The sequence below is a fragment of the Conger conger genome, chromosome 12 (genome assembly GCF_963514075.1).
Source record: "Conger conger chromosome 12, fConCon1.1, whole genome shotgun sequence".
In the NCBI taxonomy this organism is placed as follows: Eukaryota; Metazoa; Chordata; class Actinopteri; order Anguilliformes; family Congridae; genus Conger; species Conger conger.
The window spans coordinates 27,521,266-27,538,547 of NC_083771.1; the positions used below are offsets into that span (position 1 = coordinate 27,521,266).

General features: G+C 44.6%; 1 protein-coding gene across 1 annotated transcript; it reads left to right on the forward strand.

Annotated features, from left to right (window-relative positions):
* Nucleotides 1-604: 604 nt before the first annotated feature.
* On the forward strand, nt 605-11,811 carry LOC133105483 (leucine-rich repeat-containing protein 75B-like). Its single transcript, XM_061215619.1, has 4 exons — nt 605-1,203; nt 3,264-3,392; nt 5,368-5,522; nt 10,000-11,811. Exons 1-4 carry the CDS (start codon nt 913-915, stop codon nt 10,547-10,549), a joined length of 1,125 nt encoding a protein of 374 aa, XP_061071603.1. The 5' UTR covers nt 605-912; the 3' UTR covers nt 10,550-11,811.
* The last annotated feature ends 5,471 nt before the right edge of the window (nt 11,812-17,282 follow it).

The following is a 17,282-nucleotide window of genomic DNA, read 5'->3' on the forward strand; positions in this document are numbered from 1 at the left end:
AAAACCTTTCAGTGCGAAAAAAAGTGTCCACTCTGTGTCTACTGTGCTTGAGCTTCTGTAACCTTGTTTAAGTAATGTTTTGAAAACAAAGGGTTGCCTTTCAGGAGACACCAGGATTATGCCTGTAGTCAAAAGGGCTCAAAGGAATAGTAACCATTTTATTATGGGTATGTCGTTTGCAAGCTTGTGTCAAGAAAAGGGGCAATATTGAAGTGGTTAAACAAATGGGGTTAAACCACTGACTGTGGCTCTCTCAACCTGCCTGCTCATCATCCCTCCGTTTATTTGGCTGAAATCTTTATGTCCTTCACCTCCTCAGCTGATGTGTGGTGAGCATTCCGCCTTATCCAAGTGGATGCTAACCATTGAGGGGTCTCTGGATCAGAAAGGTTTAAAATCCCTACACTAGTCCACCACCCTTGGCACATGGAGTTGCCTTAGAGTATATAATATGGACCCGCAGCCAGGGATTCCTGTTATTTACGGCGCACGTGGTTCCCGCAGGCTCTGATTGGTCAGAGACCGAACGAGCCTCACGGCGGTGAACTGTTCAGAGTCGGATGAATACAGGACAGCCGCCCGGGAGGCAGTCGCCGCTACAACCTCTCTTCTGCAACAACCGAGAATAGCGGAGAAATTCACAGCGGTGGCCCCTAGTCCCGAGTGCAGTATAAATTAACTGGGAGTGATTATTTATTTTTCGTTTGATCTCGTACGAGTACAAGTATGACTTTAAAAAAAGGCAACTAGGTGATGTGAAAAAACAGGAGAATTTAAAACGATCAAAGTGTTATTATCAAGTTCATGTTAATTTTGCAAATGGTCACTATTATGTTTTGAGACAAAATCTGTGTGCAGCATAGCATATTCGACATTAAACTTTGCCGCTGAGTACATTTGACGAGTGAAACGATGGGGTCTAGACTCAGCAGGCGGGGCAGCCTGGACAATGAAATTATAATTTCAAAGAGGAGACGCAAGTGCGTGGAGAGCTGCGGGGAAGCCGCCGGCAGCGGAGGTTGTGTTGGTGGAGATTTTGTCTTTACTTCCTTGATACTCAATTCCGACAAGCTGCCGGAGATTCTGCGGAAGAGCCGCCCCAACCCGTACGTCCAGAGGGTGACTTGGGTCCGCGAAATACAAAAGCTTCTGCGCGAACATGAGGTGGAACGGGCGCGCGACGTGCTCAAATTACTCAGAAAGGTAGTAAAACAAGTGTGAGTTGCCTCGGTGTTGTAAAATACGTCATGCAGATCATGGCAATTTACCGTCAGTCAAACAAGTTTGGAGGTGTCTGGAAGGAATTTAACATGTATTACTGAAGAAGATAAAAGGGAGTCATGCTGGCTGTTGGCACAATCGAATGAAATAGGGTTTGTGCAATTTATGAACGTTTGAAAATGTCAGTCGTGAGGTTCTGTAGAAAATGGAAGCGAAGTAAAATGGTTACGTACGTGTCCCCCAGTAAACGGCCTATTGCACGTTTGATTATGTCAAGAAAGTAGAAGATCAGACAAATTGATAGAAACGGAATTGTTTTGTTGATCAAGTTGAAAAGAAGTTAAACAACCTCTACTGCATAAACATGACATATTTTACAATTTAATGCAAAAAATACTTTTTATGTATTTATATGAATTAAATAAATAAAACTGTAAGTGTGGCATTGTGCAAAAGGTTTGGCGTCCTGTCAGTCAGTACTTTTTGACGCCTCTGGCAGAAATCTGAGCTCATATTATTTTATGATTCCTCTTCCCATTCATACTTGCAGGACCCTTCTTGTTCAGAAATGTTTTCAGGTCTTCTTGCATGCATTGCCTATTGGAGCTCACTGCAAAGACTTTGCATGATATTCATTTAAATAGTTCATAATTGACTTTGAGCAATGTTAATTAACTGTAAAAATGACCAACATATGGCTAAATTGCAATGCGGGCAGGCTTAGGTAAAACAGCCTTACAAATCAATCAATATCATTTTCATGACTTTCCCCATTGATTTTATTACGTGGTAGTCAGCAGGCTAAATCTGCTGGTCACCTTTAGCCCTGATGTCCTCTGTCTAACGAGGTGACGCACCATAGAGCTTATGTAACATCACAGGCGCAGGAGCTTATGACAGGTGGATGTCAGGACGGCAGAGTCTCTGACCACTTTCAAACGCAGACTCAAGACTCAACTCTTCAGGCTGCACCTTTCCCTCCCTACCTCACCACCATGATTAGCCTTGTATATGCCATAGATTATAATGGCACTTCTATATAGTTATAAATAGATATTGTTGTATTGTATTAGATATTGTGTTGTTGAACTCAGGGTATTCTAGCTGCCAACTGTGGTATGCTAGTTTAAGTTGATGTATTCTTCAAGGGTTCCAGGGTCACAAAGTTGAGCCTAAATTGCCAGCAACTTCTGTTAGGGTTAGCGTTTTACAATTGCAGCCAAAAGCACCTTAATGATTAAATGGTAGGTTTATGGTTGTGCTTTTGAAACTCCTTTGAATATGTTCTAAAAAAAAATGTGTGACCCTATCTTATAATAAACTGCAAGCAGGAATCATTGAAAGTTCCTTGCCAGTCATTGTGTGTGAATATTTTCAAAGCCTCTCTATGAATAAATTCTGATAGCCTGAGACCAGTCTCTCTGGTCTTGGTGTGATTTTTTAAAATGCTTCATCTCCTGCAACATTTTAACTAACAGGTGATCTCACCACACTCTCTCACCACAACAAGCACTTACTCACAAGTCTTTGCAAGACTTTTACAAATCTGTCCATTTGCCTCCTCGGTAGACCAATGCGACATGGATTGGTTGCATGAACACGAATAAAGACACATGAGGTAATGTGGCTAATGTTGTCTAAACAGATGACAATATCAATGTGCTTATTGACAAAAACATCATAATGCGTGTGTTGTTGACTTAAGGAGAGGGTTCTTGTTTGTGCTGAAAGCAACATCACCATGGTATGCAAGAGACAGCAGGCTGGGTGCTGATACATGGCTTCTCTCTAACGGTCTGCAGTGATGGGCCTGGAACTCAAAATGTGGATTTCTTGGCAACTTGGCAACTTTTCATATCGCATGATATGTGACTTTGCCATTATGGACATTTCCCATGCATTGCCATGTATGCCATTTTGTCATGCATAACACTCTGGTAGTGCCGTGACGACAGTACTGTGTAGCTACCATCATTTGCAGCAGGCTGGGTGAAATCTGTGTTTTGGCCTGACCTGACTCCCCTCCTCTCTCACCCCCACAGGACCTGGGTCTGGAGGGCACCTCCCTGAACGATGTCCTGCACAGGAATGGCACCTCCCTCAACCTGGTGGACCCCATTTCCCACCAGCTCCTGCTCTCCCTGGCCCGGGATCTTCAGTGTCCCAGACTGGTGAGTCCCTCGTCTGCGCTGGAGTCATTCTGCTTCCCCGGGGAGAGAGCTGCGCCCTTAGGCCCGGAGAATGTGAACAAACATCTCACTACCAAAATGGGAAAAACCAAATCAAACATTGGGGGCTCCCCAACTCAAAATTGCATCATTGAGCTTGTCCCTCCAAGAGTACAGTGAGTCTGAATCAGTCAATGTTACTGCTGCAATAGTTATTTCTTGTAAGGGCCCACAGGTTACCTGTTACTGTGTTATACACCTCTCCTTGTATCAGCACTAGCTCTCCTGTAGTACTGTGTGTGGCCTGTAGGGGTTGAAATAGTCATTGTCTCTCCTGTAGAACTGTGTGGGGCCTGGAGGGTGGAAAATAGTCACTGACTCTCCTATAGTACTGTGTATGGCCTGTAGGGATTGAAATAGTCCATCACGCCCCTATAGTACTGTGTGATGTTCAGGGTGTGAAATAGTCCCTTATTGTCCTGTAGAACTATGTAACTATGTAGGGTGTGGAAAAGTCACTGGCTCTCTGTGATACTATGGGACCTGACTCTCTTGTAGTATATGTTTGGGTAAAAGTCTCAGGATTTGCCTTCTGAACTGTAGAGTGTATGCTGTGAATCCCAGTTCACAGGCTTATTCAGCTCACTAAAAACAAATAAAATGAGGACCTGAGGTGCTGGGATGAGGTGTGCTGTTGGGGCTGGGGCTGGGGTGGGTGTGTGTCTCTTTCAGTCGCTGAGCCGTGGAGATGTTTCAGATACTTTCCTCTGCGCGTTCACCACGGCCAGAGAACGCTGGAGACTCACATGGACAGGTCTGGTGGCGGTGGAGCCATGCACCTGTTTTTGCTGCTCGGGGGGAGGTGCTGAGCGAGAGGTGGGGGGGGGGGGGGGGGCTCTTATAGCTAGGTTTCCATCTGCTGTCACAGACAGTTATTTTTAAATAATGATCTTAAGTGGGTCAGCGTTTGGCCACTCAGACCCACGGTGCTCTGAGAGCAGCTGGCGCTCTCTGCCGTGTGAAACCCAGCCAGCACGCTCATCTGCACGGCTCCATTCCTGAGGTAACTGAGCAGAATGCTCTGCGTCGCCTTCACCCGGCCACTCCGAGCAAAAACCAGGGCAGCACGTACCACACGTCTTAAAGCAAGGCTACACTCTCACTTAGCAGAAGGCCCCAAAGAAGGCATTGGGTCAAATTTAAAAGTAAAAAAAAAAGGATTATTGCGTGCTACAATTTTTTTGTGGCCCTGTCTTTTAATAAATTGCAAGAAGGAATAATTGAAAGGTCCTGCAAGTCATTGTGTGTGGATATTTTCAAAGCCTCTCTATGAATAAATACTGATGGCCTGAGACTAGTCTCTCTGGTCTTGGTGTCATCTTTTTAATGCTTCTCCTGCAACATTTTAACTGACTGGAGGTCTCACCTCGCTCTCCTGCCCCTTCCACATCTCACCACAACAAGCACTTAGCCACAAGTCCTTGCGCTTATCCATTTCCCTGAAACTCTGCATGCATGAAAACACTGAAAATAAAAGGTGGAGTTTTTTGTCCCTTAATATATCCTCTTTAATCTACTTGAGCAAAGCTAGAATAGACATGTCTAAGGGCTGGTAGCTCCTGATAATCAGATAACCTCTGTGAGTAAGGTAGCTCTCTGGTATGTTTGTGTGAGGTGGGTGGGGATAGGGGGTGGATAGGGTTGACATGGTGAAATATGGCTCTAGGGATGGATTTGTGCTTTTGGAATCAGGTTCAGAACAGTAATCCTGTCCCTGCTGGTGCCATCTGAGCAGGGATTAGTAATGTGTGTGTTTGTGTGTGCGTGTGTTATGTTGTGGGATTGTGTGAGCGTACGTGTAAGGTTCTGAAAGGTTATGTGTGTGCATGCAAGGTGCAACCAGTATGTGTCAAAGAAGAGGGGTCGCATGCTGTTGGTAATGGTATAATGGCATTATGAAGGCGTTTGTGTGTTACAGGACCCGGAGCAACTCAAGAGCTCCAATAAGATCTGCAGGCAGCTGATCTACCACCTGACCCCCCACTCCAAATGGCTCCAGCAGGGCAAGGCTGGGCAGGGCGGGGCAGGGCAGGGGGCATGGCAGGGGATGCCCAAAAGGAAGCCTCAAGCCTGGTGAGTCCATGGACCTGTCTGTCTGTGTCTCTGAGCCTTCTGCTCACAGACCCACCGCCTGAAACGCAGAGAAACATGAGTTTCACAAGCCCTTAAAACATCCTGTCCACTAAAACAGACCATTCAGAGGCCTGTGTCCAACGTAAAGCATCAAACAGGAACAGGGGTCCCACTAGATCAGTACACCCAATTTATTTATTCATCAGCTATTGGTGCACACCAGCATCGTGAAATGTCTGGTGTTAATTCAACTGTAAGTGTACATATGACTCCCAACAGATTCATGACTAGAAGAATATTTATATGTGTGTTTGATGCATGCTGATCATTCACATGGACCCATGACAGCACAACAACAAATAATATTGCAAATAATTATTGGGAGCATATCCTACAGGTGCGTTAAAAATGACTGCCACACCATTTTTTTTTGTAGATATAAGATTAGCGTGAGACAGAAAATGTTGGCTACCCTAGGTGTAGATGGTGCAGTCTGGGTTGACCAGCGGTGGTGCTCCCATGTTTGTGCATTCACTCACTGGAATGCAAGGTGAGGAATGCTCTGCTGGACTCTGTTTGTGTGTGGACACCTCAGTGCTGTAATCCTCACTAATCTGAGGGACAATATGCAGGAGCAGCTGCATGTCTGAGAATAACCACAGCTGATTTAGAGTAACCCCCCCCAACTCTCACACACACACACACTGCGTGGCTGACCTGGAGTAACCCCCTGGCATACACCTCAGCAGCAGTGGGACAGTCACAGATTCTTTAGCCCCAGCAGATATTCAGCTGCTCCATATCCTTAACGCTGAGGTGAAAGTTTCAGGTTTCAACACCAGTTTAGGGTCCATGCTTCTGCATTCTGTCTGTGTGTCTGACCTCCTTCACCTTCATGCGATCTCACTTCCTCCTCCCCTCCATCTCCAACTCTGTGGATTAGGTGCCTTAAAGGGGCAGTACACCCAAAACTGTGAGTAGCATCTGTCCATTCAGATAGTTCTGCTGAAAGTTGTTGCGCTTTATGTATGTGCTGTAGTTCACCCTGGTAAAAGAAAAAAAAATTACATTAGAAAAATTGATATGGCACGAACATCCACAGAGTTTATTTTCTGCAAGGTTCCATCAAACTAGTTACTCCATAAAACCAGTATACCGTACGTCAGCTGTGTAGCGGGCTGGTGGACTAGGTGGTAACGGGACTCTGGTGGAATGCGACATAATAACAGGGTGCAATAAATGTTGAACAACTTTTCAGCTTCCAACAGCATTCAGACCGGCCGACCATCAGCATTATTATTACATTACATGTTATTTAGCTGACGCTTTTATCCAAAGTGACTTATAGTTGCTTAGACTAAGCAGGGGACTATCCACCCTGGAGTAATGTGGGGTTAAGGGCCTTGCTCAAGGGCCCAACAGCTGTGTGGGTCTTATTGTGGCTACACCGGGGATTGAACCACCAACCTTGCGGGTCCCAGTCATGTACCTTAACCACTACATTACAGGCTGCCCCTTCTACTGCTCTTCTTCTGAGGAGCGTACTCTGGTCCAAAAGGCACCAAAATTCCATGTGGTGTGTGTCTGCAGCCAGTTTGCTCCAGTTTGCTCCAGTTTGAAGACACATCAACAGCGGCGGCAGAGGTGGTGCTGCTCTGCTCCTCAGACACAGTCAGTGACCTCTCTCAGCGAGGGGGAGAGAGGAAGATGAGTTATCTGCTCCATGTTTATGCTCTCTCTCTCTGTTTCTCAATGCTAAGAACACAAGAGCGTTCCCAAGAACACAAGAACTTCCCAAAAACACAAGAACGTCCTTTCCACACGTTCTTGAGGTGAATGGTCTTGCAAGAAGGACAGACAACACTGTTACGCATTTGAGATGCAATGTGTGCTTGGGACGTGTGGGTATGCTATAGCTACAAAACAGGCTATAGCAGCCTTTCCTTAGTTTCAGTTGTAGACAAACGGTAGCCTACTTTAAACACTAAAATTAGGCCAACTGAAGGTGAACTGGCAAGCTGAAAAGCTGTAGTGGAGTTTGGTTTGGTTTAGTTTTTCTTTTTTGTCCGGAACCTGTGAGGGGGAAGGGTGGACATTTTAGTTTATTTCTTTTCATGTCTGTGGGGGTGCGAAACGCTCCGTCTCGTTGTGGCAGAACGTGGTGAAAACTCGGAAATGGCAGGCTCTCCCTCTCAGGGAGGGGTCATACAGCGTGTGTCATACACAGTTGAGCACACACACACACACACACACACACACACACATAAATACCTTAGCCAAATGAACCCTTTTTGTAGAGAGGGCAATTTCCACCTATTTTGTACTAGTTCTATAAATGTGTCAATATCTCTAAGTATTTTACCATGAATCTTACCATGTTTTACATTTGTTTGGTACTGAAATGACCTAGCAATGCATTTACACAACAACAACAACTAGTTCAAGACGGCAGTTACTTGTATAATTACAGTATAATCATGGCAAAAATATAGTTTTCTTGAAAATGGCTGAATGGAGTATGAAATAAAAATGTTAGTCAGTCTGTATATGGCTGTATCTAATAATTTTCAAAACAAACTTATATTGCTACCAAACCAGAAATATGTTGGCCGGACATGAAATAAAAGTGAGCTAAGAAAAACTTTTAGTTTATTCATGCAACTTTTCGATTGTATATTTTTCTTCTTATATTGGAACACAATTTTTTTGATAAATGGTATCAAGGATTGTTAGAATATGCCTTTAATTGTCTGAGTCTGTGGTGAGGTGAGAGTTGTAAACCGTGAGCCTGGCGTGGGGAAGGCTGGAGCTTTATTGCCCTGCTTTGCAAATAAGTGGCTGATAAGCATCTGACATTTAACAATCTGGCTTTGACAGTTTGGGGTTTCATTATGTCACAGTTCTTTGTGTGATATAAATAGGAACACAACAATAATTTGAGATGTCATCAACTCAACCACAAGGCGGCAAAGTGGATAGGATTAAATGTGGAATGTGGACCCGTGTGTAATGCTGTGTGTTCCCATTAAAACTGCAAGCTGCAGAGGGCAAGAAACACTTGAACAGTGACCCAAGATTATTTCATTCACTACCTCAGACAAACTCACGCACATAAAAACAAATGCACGTGCACAGGCGCATGTTCATGTAAACACACATGCGCACATTTAAACACACTTGCTCACACACACACACTCACACACACACACACAGACATACACACACTCACTCACACACACACACACACACACACACACACACAGGAGTACACACAGAACCCCCGCCCACACACACACACACACACTTCCCTCTTCCTCAGCGGTGTTATATTTTGCAGTTAGCAGCAGAATAGTGCTCAGTGGCACAGTGGCGATATTAATACCACAGGGTATGTGTGTGTGTGTGTGTGTGTCTGTGTGTGTGCGTGTGTGTGCGTGTGTCTGTGTGTGTGTGTGTGTCTGTGCGTGTGTCTGTGTGTGTGAGATCCAGCAGGCAGATCCAGCGGCCAGGCCGTTACCCTGCTGTGTTGAGGCTGTGCTGTTCTGCTGTGCAGTCTGAAGCGGATGATAAATCTCTGTGCAGTCTGAAGCGGATGATAAATCTCTGTGCAGTCTGAAGCGGATGATAAATCTCTGTGCAGTCTGAAGCGAATGATAAATCTCTGTGCAGTCTGAAGCGGGTGATAAATCTCTGTGCAGTCTGAAGCGGGTGATAAATCTCTGTGCAGTCTGAAGCGGATGATAAATCTCTGTGCAGTCTGAAGCGGATGATAAATCTCTGTGCAGATGTTGGCAGGGGATCAAGTGGTGTGTCAGCAGCCCTGGGCAGAGAGTGGAGAGGCAGCACTGGAGGAATCTGACCCTAAATCTCCACCACAGACAGGAACAGACCAGTCTGTCTGTGTGGCTTCATCAAAGGCTTTCCCGCAGGAGAGCTGATTTAGCCCCACGCCCTGAACGACTATAACTATAACTAATAATTATCCATGAAGGAATTCTAGGAAACATTAAGGTTCTTAATACCTGCACAATCTTGTTTTATGTCTTCCTTTAGCGTCTCCTTTAGACCCATTTATTTGGGCTGAGAGGAACATGTCCTCAGTAGTGTTGTCCCCCTGTGGGTAGAGGGTGAACTGTATGCATTATAGAGTCATGTAGCGCATGAAAAGATGTATGTAAGTACTGGATTCCCAACCACCAGTTATTCACCTATCCAAGTGTCCCAATGTGAAAGTTATCCCATCACTATACCTGTCCCAAAACTATACCTGTCCCATTGCTACACCTCTCCCACCACTACATCTGTCTTATCCCTATGCCTGTCCCAAAACCACGCATGTCCCAACGCTACAAGTGTCCCTATGTAACAACTGTCCCAAAACTACACCTGTCCCATTGCTACACCTGTCCCAAAACTATACCTGTCCTATCATCAGTGCCCATCTGTGTGCTGATCTGGCGATGTGTGTCTCCTGCAGTGTGAAGACAGCGCTGCAGCAGAGGCCTCCAGGAGACACCCTGGACCTGTCCAGCCTCCCGCTGTCCAGCCAGGACCTCCAGCGCCTGGCGCACTATCTCCATGGTAACAGCGCGGGCGTGACGGCGCTGGACCTGAGTTTCACGGGCCTGCGGGACGAGCAGCTGGGGGCTCTCCTGCCCGCCCTGGCAGCCCTCCCCAGGCTGGCCGCCCTCGCCCTCAACGGCAACCGCCTGACCCGGGCCGGAGCGCGGCTCCTCACCGAGGCCCTGAAGGACCCCGGCCGCTGCCCCCGCCTGGCCTGGGTGGACCTGGGCAACAACGCCGACATCTGCGCCCTGCCCCAGCCCCTCCTCCTCGCCCTGCGCCGACGCCTGGGGCCCCGCAGCGGCCTGCCCGCCATCCAGGAGCGCCGCGCCGAGGAGGAGCAGGAGGAGGAGGTGCAAGCAGAGGAGGAGCTTTGGGACAGACTAGAGGTGGAGGAGGTTAGCTGTAGGGTGGAGGTGGTGGCCCAGCCCCTCAGCATCACAGTCCCGTGCTGTGAGAGGTGAACCACCCCCCGCTCCCCCTAGTGAGACGTTACCCTACACCAGTGCCTCCAGGTCACTCTCTCTGGGCGGCCGGTAGCGTAGTGGTTAAGGTACATGACCCGCAAGGTAGGTGGTTCGAATCCCGGTGTAGCCCCCACAGTAAGATCTGCACAGCCATTGGACTCTTGAGCAAAGCCCTTAACCCTGCATTGCTCCAGGGCAGGATTGTCTCCTGCTTAGTTGAATCAACTGTATGTCGCTCTGGATAAGAGCATCTGCCAAATGCCATTAACGTAATGTAATGTAATGGTGCAGGGATGGGGAAAGGACCAGGCAAGGTTCACTGGAATCGGAAGGCCGGATTCAACAGCAGTGTTAACGAGGGAGAGCACGTGCCTAAACGCATGGCACAGTTACGCAGTGTAAGAAGTGCAGCTATGTGACTGTGAAATAGAGTTTTGGTTTGGAGTGAGAACTCCGGTAACATTGGGCCTCCTGTAAGCTCATAACCACCAGGGCATTAAAAAGTCAAATTTGGGTAATTTCTCCTGCCTAAAACCCACAGGAGAAAGGCCTGTAATGTAGTCTGTAATATAGTTTCTGTGTGCATGTGCTTGTGCGTGTGTGAGTGTGTGTGTGTGTGTGTGTGTGTGTGGCTTGCTGTAACCATACAGAGATCCATCCTGCATATCAGACTGAGCATTACGTTTTGTAAAAGGTAATGTATTATAGATCATATAGTGCAGGAGATGGAGTATCAGTGTAAGCAGGCCTTTTATTTATAATGGAGTGAGTCTAGGCCTGGAGATCCCCCCCCCCCCCCCCACCCCCACACTCCCCATTAATCCATTAAAAAAATCAATCAGGACAGGAGCGGCACACAGCAAACAGAGCCATACAACCACTACTGTGTACTGTACACAGTTTCCGCACACCTTCACAGCGTTTTATTTTAGTCCTTTCCGTTGTTTAAATGTTTGAATGAACAGCAGTCATGTGGAATTTGAAGTATGTTTCCATGGCAACTGAGTGAGAGCATCGTTTTTTGCATTAATGGACTGAGCAGAGGAGCGGAACGATTGATTGGCCGGAGGAGTGAAAGCCTTACCTTGCAGGTTTCTACTGCTTCTGCTGCATGCTGGGAGAAACTGTTGTTAGGCAACAGAGTCTAACAAAGTCTTAACATGCTGACAGTGTAAAACAGCGCTACTCAACTCCACGTCCTGCAGGCCGCAGTGTCTGCAGGCATTCGCTTCAACCGTGTGCTACAGTATCTGATTTCACTAACGAGCTTATTATCTGAACCAAGCAGGTAAAATAATGAGTGAAATCAGGTGTTGTAGCACACGGTAGCAGCAAATACCAGCAGACACTGCGGCCCGCAGGAAGTGGAATTGATTATTGCTGGTCTAAAAGTCTATTTGTCAAAAACAATCCAACACCATCTAACACACTGACAGATCTAACACTGCTGAACTTTTTTTTTTTTATGTAAAAACATATCAATCCTAAAATGCAGTGTCATAGTTATATTTCATGTCCATTTCACTGTTGCACTGAGCAGGTCGCAGGCAGGAACCCGCTAACCCACAGGTGTGAAAGTCCAGTCCCGGAGAGCCGCAGTGTCTGCTGGTTTTTGGGATGTTCTCTGCACCTGTGGTTCATTCAAGGTTCATTGATTGGCTAAAGAATCCACACACCTTGTTCTCAAGGCCTTCATTGACGGCTGATTGGAAGGAAACCACAAAAACCAGCAGACACTGCGGCTCTCCAGGACTGGAGTTTGACACCCCTGCGCTAACCCCTCAGCAAGCTGCCATTTAAAGAAACTCAGGTCCAATTTCTGGGACCCATTTTCTACATGCCATGACCCACACCAAGAAAAAAACACATGTAAATGATTCATTTGTCAAGCCTGTTGACCTTTAACAGGACAGCCAGACCTGTGTACATTTCCCTGGGTAGTTTACTCTATACATCTATACCCTTCCAAGGCCATTCCACACAAAATGACTCAAATCAGAGGGGTACAGTGACAGGTGAATGCAAGCTGAGAGTATTTATTTGTATGTTCAGCATTGCTACAAATTCAACAATGCCGCTGGTAGGCTATGAACATTTGGATAACATCATCATTTTTTGTAAATGGTAGACTTTTTATTTTGTGTTTTTGGAAATATGGCAGTAACTCAATTTCTTCTTCTTAAGAAAGGATATTTAATATGATAGAACTGCCAGAGGAGGAAGATTCAAAACGGGTAGAGACCTGCGTTAGCATTAGCTTGCTGTTCTTTCCTGGATTTTACACTAATCCATTTGGTGATTATTCCTGACAGACAGAAGAGACAACTCTTTTGCCAAACAAAGGTTGCACAAGGCCAGAACTGCTCAGAAGCGGTACTTGCCTGCCCTCAAGCAAGTCCTTCAAAGCACACAAAGTACTCCTTTTCCACCTAATGAGGTGGTTGTCCTTGGTATCAATACACACGGCTACAGCCTCTCCAGAAGTGCAGAACAAAATGGTTGTAAATATCGCCCTCTTCAGTACGGTGCTGGCTCTGTCAGCATGGGGTGTTCATTCTGCGGAAAGCGTATACAAACATCAGCTCAGTGTACGATTGAGCCAATTAAATAAGAGCAGAGGTTGGCACAGAGTCCTGAAACGGATCGGCCCTTATTGTGCACCCTGATAGTGAATACGCATTTTTCTTCCCACCTTTGATGACAAAGAACTCAGAAAGGGTATTTAGAGCCGTAGTTCTCTGCAAACTGCAAGAGACTGTTTGGAGTGACACTTTGCCACTGCTGTTCACTGTCTTTCTTGTTGGCAATGTTTGGAGATTGAATAAAACTTTGTCAACTTTCTAACAACATGGGAACCTGGCTTCATCATTTCTGCAGTCTCTTTACAGGCCAACTGTAAGGCACAGTTCACAACAATTCACAACCTCCAAAATATCCCTGGATTTAACCTGCTTTCATTGGTCTGAAGGGTTTCTGGGTGTCTGTATCTTACACACCATGTGATATATGAATCTCAAATTAACTGCCTTTTGAACTCATATGAAGATGCTTTACAATTACCCCATCTTGTCTGCCAATAAGGTTACATTTCAACATTTCTTACACCAATCAAACCTAAAATTCATTATGAATTCGACATGGTGACCATATATTTGATTTCAAAAATGGAGACAGAGTTGAGTATAGTATAATACTTGGCTATTTGTTTCTCTGTGGAACAAGCAAAACTGTTCAGATTGCTTAACATAAGCAGCAGATAATCAAAGTATGTCTAGTATAAACTTTATGTGGAGATACAATCATACAAATGTTACAAATAACCGCTTAGTCATGGTTTTCTGCATAAGCTACTATTTAAGATCCAATTCGTTCAAAGACCATTTTTCTGCTGTCCAAAAAAAGTGTGTCCTATAAACTCGATCATCCACATGAGACCTCCCTAACACTAGCCCTAGAGACCTGCGGATTATGCTTTTTTCCTGTTTTCACCAAAGAATAAGAAACCAGTTCAAGAAACCCAATGTAACAACTGTAACTGACTGTTTTAAGCAGTCAGTTAGGTTCTCAGTAACATGTAGTGGCTACATTGCTTGACCACAGTGTAACCACAATAAGATGGCTGTGGGTCCTTGAGCAATACCCTTAACCCCACATTGCTCCTGGTGGGAATGGCCCCTGCTTTGTCAAATCAATTGTAAGTCACTTTGGAATAAAATGTCAGATAAATAAAACCAATAATATCAATAATTTCACTAGAATATAGCACACACACTTATCTTGACTTGACATCAGAGGCAAACTGAAGTACAAATGAGTAAGATTCCTGTTTCAACAAGAAAATGCCTGTGGGGAACAATAATTCTGTTCATTTTGAAGGAATTCATTAAAATAAAGTTTTAAGAGAAAACAACAGCACATTGATCAGTATCTTCACAGTTACACTCAACACAAAAACAAATTAACAAACAATAGCTTTTCAAGGGCAGGTGAATGGAACCAATTTGTCTTACTAAAACTTGTCTAAATAGCACTTTTGTGGATGACTATCACATTACCTAGTGAAAACATCAGGGCTGAGTTTATTTTCTGTAACATGTTCCAACAGCAACACAGAAGATCCACCGAATGTCAGTAGGGTAGAACATGCCATCCCTGTATTAATACTAGTAAATGATGTTAGTTAAGCAGAACAGTATTGCCAAATGCCTGAATTATGTTTGTGAGACAGAGCATGCAATCGCTAATGACCTGCATTAAAAGTCCTGAAGAACTCAGGAAATAAGACTTAATAGGTGGACTCAGTCCAGCCATTCAAGACCATAATATGCAACGGAGACTCAAAGCATTAAAAAAGCAGAAATACCTCAGCCTCACACGCATTGTTGCATAAAGACAAGAGCCATTGTTTGTGTGAAACCTGAACACTACCACGGGTGACAAGATCCAGGGCAAAAGTAAAAGGAAATACCTGTATCGAGCAGACACACACACACACACACAAAGTGCGTGTCCAAAGTTCACCCTTCTGAAGTTGAGCCCTTATTTAGTAATGACAATCTCAATCCATCGACTCTAAAAGAAAGAGAGCCAAAAAATGAGCCAGTATTGGGTCCTGAGGGCAGAGTCTATCAGTGCAGGACAGGCCGAGACTGTGATATATGCCTGTCTGTTGGCTGCTGTCTTCATACACTAAAGCACCAGGAATTCACTTTCCTTTTCATGTACCCGATTTTGCACTGAAGATGTTATCCAGCTTCTGAGAAGCTCTGTCTGTCCTGTCATGACTGGCCACAGAGTTTACAATGCTAAGCAAGAGTATCACAGAGGATATACACTCACCGGGCACTTTATTAGGTATTTAGATTAGCAGTTTCTGAAATACTCAAACCACCCTTTCCATCACCAACAATCATTCCACAGTCAAAGTCACTTATATCACATTTTCCCCATTCTGATGGTTGATGTGAACATTAACTGAAACTCTTGACTCGTATCTACATGATTGTATGCATTGCACTGCTGCCGCACAATTGGCTGATTAGATAATTGCATGAATACGTAGGTGTAATAAAGTAAAAGTGCTCGGTGAGTGTATATTGCTAACCCAATATCACAGAGTTTATCGTGGTAACCCAATATCACAGAGAGTGAAACTCAATTGGTAATAAAATCCTATTTCACTCCGCAGCTAGTTGTCCATACAGGTATTATTAATCATACCATAGAATCTGGTATGAAAAATTATGTATTGGTGCCAACTCATGGGCCTGAACCTAGCCTGACTAGACAGCAGCCCCTGGTGGTCGCACACAAGACTGTCAGGTTCCAGAGTTTTCACACGTGGAATGAGAGGAGAGTCCAGGGGTCAGAAATTTTGTTAATTAGCAAATCCAGGTCATTGAACAAAATACTGGGGATGCCATTTATTTTCAGAACCTGGATTTTCAACAACCACTGAATGAGAATGACCTTCAGTGTGACTCTCCTGAATAAAAAGTGTGATCAGGCTGACAAGTTCTGTGTTGCCCCAGATAACCCTCACACCCAGAACGCAAAGCACTGAAGCTTTTCTACACTACCAAAATGTCTATAGTGTTTATAGTGCGCGAAACAATTTCCCAGAGAGTTTACAGTGCAAAGACCCAATATAAGAGTTTACAGTGTTAACCCAATATCAGAGTTTACAGTACTAACCCAATATCACAGAGTTTACAGTGTTAACCCAATATCAGAGTTTACAGTTCTAACCCAATATCTGCTGGTTGAACAGGAGGGAAAGAGGAGCCTGTGAGCAATAAGGGAAAACGCCAGCAGAATAAGTCAATGATCAATACCATGGCTGGCTCAATTTAACAGGTACCATGTGTGATCTAATGACAGCACTGAGAGGGACTATGGTTTTCGCTGTCCCTATAGGACTGACTAAACAAGTATTAAAGGTACAATTGGTAATTTTGGACTTCTAATGGTCAAGAGAGGAATAGAGAGGGTGAGTCAACATGTCAGTCGGCCTTTTTCAATGATCGTAAGAGATTTATAATAGTTACAATGTTTTCACACAGAAATATTACCTATTGTGCCTTTAAGTCCAGATAAAAATATAGAGTGCACCCTGAACATGAGCAAACAGACTGTTCCACAGGAAAGGAACACAATAGGAAAAGGCTCTATCACTTAGATCGATGGTATTTTTAGCTACTCTAAGAATAACAAAGAGGCCCCTGGCCTGTGTGCAGAGCGTTCGTGAGAGATTAAGAGATCATTCAGATGAACAGGGGCTAGCCCATCTAAAGCTAAAAGTAAGGAGAAATATCGTATAATGTATTTCAAATTTAACTCCCGTAGCCAGGATGAATGGAGCTGTCAGGGCTGACCAGGGGCAATTATATTCATTGGATGGTGCAATAGTGTCGCCTAGTGGACTAGTAGTGAATTACATGCACTTTTTAACAGTAGAACAGCAGCAGAGTGAGAGCATACTATGCACACCACAGCTATGTTACTCTTATACTGATTATGTGAAATTGTGCAGATGATGAATCACCTGCAGTATTTTTAAAATACTATATCATTTATATATATAAAAAAAAGATATAATTTTTTTTAAAGAAAACAGAATGATGCTAAATATGACATCTTTAAATACACAACAGCCATAGGCAAGGCTCAGAGACAGGGGAGTGGGTTTGAAGGTAGGTATACAGCCAGACATGTGGGTGAGCTTAAGTGT